Below are 9,364 nucleotides of genomic sequence, written 5' to 3'. Positions count from 1 at the left end.
GGGCCTCTATAATGACACATGCCAATTTCTGTCTAGAAATATAATTAGTTGCTTATTCCTCCTCGGGGGACGCCCTCCTCACCCTGAACTACATCACAACTTATTGCAGGGGGACTGCCTTTCTTACTTTTATCTGTTTCCCTCCAGTCCCTGTCAGAGTTCCTTTGATATAGTGACTGCTTGAGCAGTCCTTCTTGAACTGGATCACTTAAACTACAAATAATTGTCTTGGACAAACTTCCTTTTTTCTACCACTGTTTTTTACTGATTGAGAAAATTTCAAGTGACTGAACTTTTTTTTTTTTCCAACCAGAGAGACTAAAATGCACAATGTGTGGTTACCAAAGACTTGACATTTTAATGGTGCCACATTTTTGTATAAATGTGAGGAATCCAGATTCAGATGTAAGAAATGTCACAAACTGGAAACAGCTGAAGAATCAAGTTTTATGAAATCTGTTTAATGTCACTAAGGGTGAAATAAGAGAAAAAGGGAACAGATCTATGGATTGTTGAAGTCCACATTGGTGTGCTTGTGGTCCCTTCTAGGATTTCCTGGAGCCCTACAGACTCTTATTCACCACCCACATACACATATATAAAAATATACCATCTATAAATAGCCACCTGCCTTTTCAGTGAAATTAAAGAGGAGTTAGAAGAGAGTTTCCCAGTATAATTACAGGGCTCAAACCCGCAACTTCTGTACTAGTGTTCTACCCAGAGAATTTCCAATATCACTACTTTTTTTTATCAAGCACGCTTAAAAATTTCTTTAATGGCAAAACGTTGTCAACAGGACGTTTATTTATTGCCATGATCTCTCACATACCTACTCAAAAAGCTTAGGTGTTGCGTCGGGTTATTGTGTAAATAATTTTGTTTTATCAACTACAGAAAATGTTCACAAGTGTTTCTGCTCCTTATCTAGGGATTAACACCAAACTGCTGCCAATGTTTTCCTTAAACTCTACACATGCCCTTTCACAGTCTCCCTCATATTTTCTGCGAAGATGTGCCTCTTTAAAAATCTGTGAGCTTCTCAAATTCTTAGGTAAGAATCAACCGTGTAAGGACGCACCCCAACGTGAAAGGAATTAAACCGAACACTTTTATCTTTACTTACAAAAAAGCAGGTAGTAATTTATTCATACCCAGGCTTTGTTCCCTCACTAAAGACCAACGCTCTTCAATCTTTGAGCGCCCTGAAGGATGAGGCAGCTCTGACGACGAGAAGGGGACACAGTTATAGGAGCCGTCACGCAGCTCTCCCCACACAAGGGTCTAAGTGCCTTTAGCAGTTAATTTGTGAGCAAAAAACCCCATTGGGAGCCTTCCACCTACTCTAAAAGCAAACATTCTTAACAGGCGGTATTAGTGTGGTGTTAAAAAGAGGCATGCTTTCACCTAAAAGGTGTCATTTTATGAGCAAAAACTGGATAAACCTAAAGAGACTTTAAGTCGCTGTTTTTTTCCTTCCCTGATGCCCAAATCTTCACAGGTTAAGATGACCTCACACCCACTGTGACGTTCCAAACCCAGGAGGATCTTAAAAGATGCTCTGCAGAGTGCAGTGGCGAGGCCGCCTCCTCCCGGTGAGGACTCTCACCGGCGTTCCTTCTGCGTGTTTGCAACACACACCAGCCATGTGAGCACGCCTGTTAATAAAACAAAAACACAACTGTTTCTGTGGAGCTTTAGAAGTACAGAAGCTGAGAGCCGAAGCCGGGAAGGAGAAACAGCAGTGTCCAGTCGGCTGCTGGGCCTTGATGGCTGCCCAAGAATGAAGCAATGGTTAGGAAAAGCCAGGAAACAGGCACCTGAATTAAAGAAGAGAAACGAGTGGGGGGGGGGAGCGAGTGAGGCTTGGAGTTGGAAGTATTTAGAATGCCTTTATCATTTCCCTGAGGGACTGTTTAATATCAAAGTGGCTGGGTAGGAAGGCTTCTCAGTCTAATCTGATTCCAAAGTTAGCCTCTCCGAAAAGAGAGAAAGAATAGCTTCAGTGGCTTGAGGCCATCCTGGGGTCAGGCTGGAGTCTATTCCTGCCGGAGCTGCCGAGTCACTGCCACCTCAGGAAATCATTTGACCTCTGGTTCAGTTGACCTAGAAGGTAGAGTGAAGCCTACAGCCGAGAAGGCTCCATTCGAAAGGCCCTTGCTATTAACTGGAACCCTCTACTGACTTCCCAGCCATGTGAACCCAAAGGATTTGAGAATGAACAAATTAGGTAAGGTGCATTAGAATACAAAAACATCGATTAAGAAAAGAAACACACACAGACAAACAAAACAACTCACTGAATTCTTCCCAAGGAAAACACCACCAGAAAAGCAGACCAAAAATATCTTCTGGTCCTCTTTCAAATATGGTCTGCATCTTGGAAGGGTGGTAAAAACATGGATCAGAGAGCGCCTCTCTTAAAGAGATGCCTATTCTATCCCTTTCCATAAGTTATCCAAAGCAGGATATGAAAAGGCTTAGGCGTGTGTGGGAAAGGTAGTGGGGTGGTAGGCAGGAAGCAGCAATAACAGAAAACAACAACAACAACTAAAGGACGGATAAGGCATGCATTACACTGTATTTTAAAAGGCAAGGAGAAGACTTCAGTAATATAGAACATCTACATGAGGGACAGATCCAATGGTGTCCCTCCACACCTTCTTTTCATAACACAAAGTTCTGTTCTTTGGCTTAAAGATCTATAGGAATTGTCAACTAAATAAACGTTCGCTTTGTATTAAAAAAATTTATTTTGTGATCTGTACATGTGATAAAGTGGGGCTTCCTTGTAGACTTTTAAAGGCAAAACAAAACAAAAACCCAAAAGTAAAAATGTATAAATACAATATATATTTTCTTACAAAAATGGGAGATTTACAAAATATACATACTGCACTTGTCTCTATTTTACAAATTTCACATGCAAGAGATACAACACAAAAGATGCCAGAAACTGTGGTGGGAGTTTTAAATCTGACAAATGAGACCATTTTGGAGGTTTAAGAAACACAAGGTCGATGTTAACTTTAATATAAAAAGCAGCTCCACTCAACTGAACATTACATATATAAAGTAACTTGTACTCCTGACAGTACCCTCTATGATTTAAAAACTATTTAAAACAGCATTTAAAAATTGTTTTGAGAAACAGGATAGTGTTGCAAGATTGGAGGGTGGTATCAAAGGTGGAGTAAAGGTTAGCTCCCATGATTCTCTGCTCAGCTTTAGAGCATTATGCAAAAGAATCAGTTCTATTATAGAAAAAAAAGTACATGATTTAAGATTAATAAATTTAAGTCATGCAGCACATTTCAAAGAACTCCAGAATTACTTTGAAGCTTACCTTCTTTTAATGACTTTCCTTAAAAAAAGGGACCCATGGTTTGAACTGTCCGCTTCATTCACTGTCATTTCTGCAGGTCACCTCCCCACCCAGCCACACAAAGACAGGGTCAGCATACACATGATGTCTTATAAACGGATTTATGGAACTAAGAAAACAGGACAAAATGTTCTTTACTTTTTAAAAAATTTAACTTCTTTATTATGGAGGCTGAGGGCACTATGCTTTACCTTTAACCTTGAAGGATTCAAATGGGAAGAAAATAGAGAACCTAAATGCAGATTTATAGGAAGAAAAAAATAATAAAGGGAGAGATTTCCCTGAACATTTGAACAGAGCCTGTAGATAGGATCATGTGTTCTGAATTAAATTTATTTAAAACAAATACAACAAAACCCCTTGCATTTCCTTTAGCCAAGTCAGAACCTCTGACTGACTGGGGGTATGGAAGCACGCTGCCGTTCACTTTTCCTTAAAAAGGAATGTTTATCTCAGCCAAATTAACATCCAAAGGGAAACCTCTGATTTGTGCTACTTTGCCTATAAAAGTTGCTGTCTTCACAGTTACGCCTTTCCACAGGGGAGACACTTTTGTTTCCTCTTTTGTCTCTTACAACAAAGACAAGGGGAAAAATGCACTCCTGTTTTGAAAAGCAACAAGTCATCACTTCTTTTCAGAGTATTAAACCAAATAAAACACCTTCTTCCTTCTGCCTTCCCCAGAAAATAAAAAAGTAGCAGAAATACCTACTACTCATCTCCTTTGCCTCATCTCGAAATGTTATCTTCATTTCTTTCGCATCCTCACATTCTAGGAGGCGGGCCTCCCAAGACTTCCAAATGCTTATTTTACAAGACTTGAAAGGACCAGGAGAGGAAAACAGGCGGGAGGGGCCAGGCGAGGAGAGACTGTAATGTCTGACCCTGGAAATTAACCCATCTGGGCTCCAGTTTGGCCCCAGTGAAAAGAGATTATGGTTTGACCACCGCTTGACAAGGACACCGCAGGGAGTCCTCCCTTTTCCCAACAAAGCCGCCGCCGCAGACAGAGCTGTACCTTTCACCCGGGCCTCACAGGAGTGAGGACAGGCCACTTGTCTTGCAGCAGGGGAATCGCTCACAGTCCCAGTTCGGCCCTGGAGCCGGGAAGAACTCAGAGCCATCTCTGCTGGGCTCAATCTCGATAGGCCCAGGTCGGCCGGTACCGTACACGATTAACATCATCGTTATCATCATCACCATCATCATCATCATCTTCCCGCAGGTCTTTGCCATAAGTCTTTTCATCCAAATCGTCTTTTCACCCAGGCCTCCTTTTCCAAACCCACCCCTCGCCCCAAATCTACAAATATCATCTCTCTTCCAGGTCACTTCTCATTGGAGGGGGTGGAGGTTACAGGACCCCCCCCCCCCCAGCAGTTCTCTCCTTCCCACGCCTCTCCCCCTGCTAGTGGAAGGGGGAAGGGAGGGTGGGGGAGGGGCCGGGGCTCATACCGCAGTTTCCCCCTTGCTGCTGTGGCTGAGTCTGTGGTAGAAGCGGCGCCACGACTGCAGAGTCTTGCCAGACCAGATCCAGAAGCCGGTGGTGATGCCCACGATCATGGTCATCAGGTACTTGATCATGAAGACAGTGAAGTCGGGGCTCATGGGCGGGAAATGGCCAGGCGGGCAGGGCACCGCGTAGCTCTTGCACGTCTGCAGGAGCCAGGTGCGCTCCCAGTGTTCGCGGAAGGCCTGCTCATAGAAGTAGCAGGCCAGGACGATGGTCGCCGGCACCGTGTAGAGCACGCTGAAGACGCCGATGCGCACCATGAGCTTCTCCAGTTTTTCGGTCTTGGTTCCGTCGTGCTTCATGATGGTGCGGATGCGGAAGAGCGACACGAAGCCGGCCAGCAGGAAGGACGTGCCAATGAAGAGGTAGACGAACAGAGGCGCCAGCACGAAGCCCCGCAGCGCATCCACGCTGGACAGGCCCACGTAGCACACCCCACTGAGCAAGTCCCCATCCACCTGGCCCATGGCCAAGATGGTGATGGTCTTGACAGCGGGCACGGCCCACGCGGCCAGGTGGAAGTACTGCGAGTTGGCTTCGATGGCCTCATGGCCCCACTTCATGCCGGCTGCCAGGAACCAAGTGAGCGACAGGATGACCCACCAGATGGAACTGGCCATGCCGAAGAAGTACAGCACCATGAAGAGGATAGTGCAACCCTCCTTCTTGGTGCCCTGCGCCACCGTGCGGTAGCCATCGTCTGAGAAGCGCTCCACGCACACGGCGCGGTCCTCCAGCAGGAAGCCGGCCACGTGCGCCACGGCCACCATGAAGTAGCAGCCGGACAGAAAGATGATGGGCCGCTCGGGATAGCTGAAGCGCCGCATGTCCACTAAATAGGTGAGGACGGTGAAGAGCGTCGAGGCGCAGCACAGCACCGACCACACGCCCACCCAGAGACGGGCAAAGCGCCTCTCCTCCTCCTTAAAGTACATTAGGCCGTTGGCACGGCCTGGCTCGCACGGGGCTCCGCAGTCGCGCTCGCCCAGGAAGCGGTAGCCCAGGTAGGGGGGCACCTTGAGCTGGCGGGGGCACGAGAAGGGGAAGGCAGAGCGGCCCCTGCCGTCAGCGGCCCCCGGGGGCAGCGCGGTGTACGGCAGGTCCGGCATATAGGGCGCTGTGGGGTAGGCTGTGGGGCCGCCGCCCGGGCCCCCGGAGCCGTCGGACGTGTTCTGGCCCACGCAGATCTCGCCCGCGCCATGCACCGGGAAGTTCTCACAGCGCAACCGCTCGGGCCACTGGAAGCCGAACTTGTTCATGAGCGCTTCACAGCCCTGGCGGGCACGCTCGCACAGAGAGCGGCACGGCGGGATGGCCTGATCCAGCACGGTGCACACGGGTGCGTACATAGAGCACAGGAAGAAGCGCAGTTCGGGAGAACACTGCACCTTCACCAGGGGGTAGAACTGGTGTACCTCGAGGCCCGCGTCCTCTTGATTCGTGTGGCCTAGCAGGTTGGGCAGGATGGTCTGGTTGTAGGCAATGTCCGTGCACAGCGGGATGGAGATGGGCTGGCAGAAGCCGTGGTCCGGCACCGAGATCCCCTTCTCGCCGTGGTAAGGCTGCGCCCCGGCGCCGGCAGGCAGCGCGCCCAGCAGCACAAGCACCAGGGTGCACAGGCCCAGGGGCGAGTGCGACGCAGCCGCGCCGGGGCCCCGCATCGCCGGCCACGGGTGCAGCGGCGCTCTCAGCCCGAGGAGCGCGACGAGGCAGCCGGGAGAGGCTTGGATCCGAGGAGGCGCGGCCGCGCCCGGCGCATGAGAGTCCTCCCGGCGCCGGGGCCGGGCCGTGGGCGGCGCGGAGCTGAGGGCGCTGCAGCTGGGGTGCCCGCGCCGCGGGGGCGCCGCTGCCGTCTCCGCCCAGCACTCGAGCAGCCGCGGGGAGCCCTAACTCGTCTGCTTGGGTCGGGGGCGCTGAGGGGGGCCGCCTTCTTCTCCCGCTGCGACGTAACGGTGCGGCTTTTTCTGCGGCGAGGAGCAACAAGCGTCTCCGGTTACCCTTCAAAGTTTGCCCAAAGTCTGTCGACCCACAGCGCACAGTAACGCACGCGCCCCCCACACCAAGTCCGGCCCCCGGCAGGCGAGAGCCCGGCGCCGCCGCCTGCTAGCCGAGGCCGCCGCCTCGGCCGTGCTGCTCCGCCTCCTCGCCTCGAGGCTCTCTCGCCGCCGCCTCCTCCTCCTCCTTCGCCTCCTTTTCTACTTCCCCGCTCCTTCTTCAGCCCCAAAAGTTCGGCCCGTAAGTTTCTGCCAAACGGGTGATTCTCGCTGAGTCCGATCGGCGCCTTGGAGCCAAGAGCTCAGCGAGTTCTTTTTGGAAATCCAGTTACACTGCGTCCGAAGCTGCGAGGGCCCGGTGGCCGCGGCCTGGGCCTGGCCTCTTCAGCCTCGCGAAGCCCTGGCCCGTGAGTCCCGGCGCCCGCCGCCGCCGCCCGCCGGGAGGGAGCGAGCGCAGAGTAACGCCTCGGAGTCGTGCAACTCGCCAGAAGAAGCGTCGGGCTCGCAAGGTTCCGGGCCGCCCCGCCCCCTCCCCTCCCCCCATTCACAAACCACTCCGGGGGCGGGCCCTCGAGCTCCAGGGCGGCCCAATGGTAGCCTTTGTTTTCTGTGTGGCGGCCTCCGGATTGGGTGGAAGTCGGAAAGGCCGGGCGAGGGAACTGGAGAGGCGGAGTCTGCAGCGCTCTGGGCGGATTCCTGAGGGGAGGGGCAGGGGGCCAGGACGGAAAAGTTAAGAAAAACTTTTATGGTGAATTCGCTCGAGGGTTGGGGGGGGTGGGTGGTAAACGCACCAGAAAGGGAATTTGCTTTAAAGGTTTGTTCCTCTTCTGGGTACGCTAAAATACACATCTCGAACAGGAGGGCGCAAGGAGAGAGGCTTTTGCTGGGAGAATAGCGCAGCGCCTCAGCGGAGAGACGTGACCCGGAGTCACGTTAGCCCTGTCTGGGCTGAAAATGCTGGGTTTGGCAGGGGGCTTTTGGATACCTGGATCCTAAATGTGGGGTTCGGTACCGAGCGAGAAGGGGTGCGCCTCTCAGATCGCTTTTTTCTCCCCAGACCCAAACAGACCACGTGAGGCCACAATCCCTCTCACCCTCTCTCCCGGTTGTAGAAAGGAGGAGGGGCCCGCGCCGAGGAGAAATTGGAGTCGGGAGGAGGGGGCCGACTTAAGGCGGGAGGAAGTACAGACCCCTCCGAGGGGAGAGGGCCGGAGAGCGGCGGGCTCGGGGGACCCGGGCCCCCAGGCCACCCCGCCCGCGCGCACGGCCCAGAGTCTAGAAATCTGGTGAGGCTTTAAAGCGGTTATAAGAAAACTAAGACAGTGTTCGGGGGGGGGGGGCGGTATAAAAGTACCTGAGACCGAATGCCCAGGAACACTCTGTACGGTTTAAAATGCGTCTTCGATTGCGGCGCTTTCCTTAGTTCTTCGGCGTGTGGCCATTCGGGATCCCCTCTTCGCTGCAGAAGCAATGACTTGATCCTGTAGTTGAAATGTTGCGTAGAGAAGTTTTAATGCGTATTAGAAATCAGGGCATTTGCTAATTAAGGAGTTTTCAAAACACAAAGAGAGGTGATACGTGTTCTCCAGCGGCGTTTTCTGATTGGCAAGCGGTCTTTTTTGTTCCCGGTCAAATCTTGGCCCTGCTCGCAGCACTGGGCGCTCCAGTGAGCTCTCCGGTTACTCCGGGCGAGGTCAGAATTTACCGGGGGGCCTCTCCCCTCTCTCTGGGCAGCAAAGAATACCATGAATTCCCATGCAGGGTAGTGACAATTTGAGAAAGGCTAAATCTGTCTCTCATTCTGTCTCTGTCTCACACACACACACACACACGCACGCACGCACAAATACTATGCTTAAGAAAACGTTACTCCTGGCTGAGCCCTTCCTTCTGCTAGGCTCAGTTCCGGGCGCTGGACCCTGAGGGATTTCTGATCAGGTTGCGTGTTTGCAGAAGTTGCTGCCTCTGCTGCCCCCGGTGAGCTTCTTCTCCAGCAAGAAAAAACTGGTTCTGAAATCTAAGACAATTAATTGGGTTCCCTTCCACGGGAGACTTTGGCTTCCTCTGTTTTTCTTTTATTTATTTTCTGTTACTGAAGTTTACTGACCATCCTACCTTCCACTTCACAGTTCTTTGTCCTTTTCCACTCTTGTTAATGGATCTAGAGAGCTGAATCATTTGGGCCAAGGTAGGGTGTCAGACTGCTCACATTCTCCATCCGCCCCTCAACAGGAGTCCTCATTCTCTTTTTCTTCCAAAGCATCAGCTTCCCCCTCACACCCAGGACCTTATTTGTTTTCTTTTGGGTTATCTGCTGCAAGGTACCATACAAAGGATTAATGACATTTGCTTTAAAAATATTTTATTCCTTCCTTATGTATTTTTAAAGGCTCCTCTTTTTCTTTCTAAATTATTATTCTTACTACCTAACATTGGGGAGCATTGATATTGCCTTGAAAGATGTTGTTTAAA

General features: G+C 51.1%; 1 protein-coding gene across 1 annotated transcript; it reads right to left on the bottom strand.

Moving 5' to 3' along the window:
• Positions 1-2,733: 2,733 nt before the first annotated feature.
• On the bottom strand, positions 2,734-8,702 carry FZD7 (frizzled class receptor 7). The gene is made up of 2 exons (XM_036098598.2): positions 8,247-8,702; positions 2,734-7,588 (listed from the first exon to the last, which is right to left on the bottom strand). The coding sequence occupies exon 2, from the start codon at positions 6,557-6,559 to the stop codon at positions 4,835-4,837; it is 1,725 nt and encodes a 574-aa protein (XP_035954491.1). The 5' UTR covers positions 6,560-7,588; positions 8,247-8,702; the 3' UTR covers positions 2,734-4,834.
• Positions 8,703-9,364: the final 662 nt, after the last annotated feature.

The sequence above is a fragment of the Halichoerus grypus genome, chromosome 4 (assembly GCF_964656455.1).
Source record: "Halichoerus grypus chromosome 4, mHalGry1.hap1.1, whole genome shotgun sequence".
NCBI lineage: Eukaryota > Metazoa > Chordata > Mammalia > Carnivora > Phocidae > Halichoerus > Halichoerus grypus.
The sequence above is the reverse complement of the archived record's forward strand: the minus strand, read 5'-3'. Positions and strand labels throughout refer to the sequence as shown.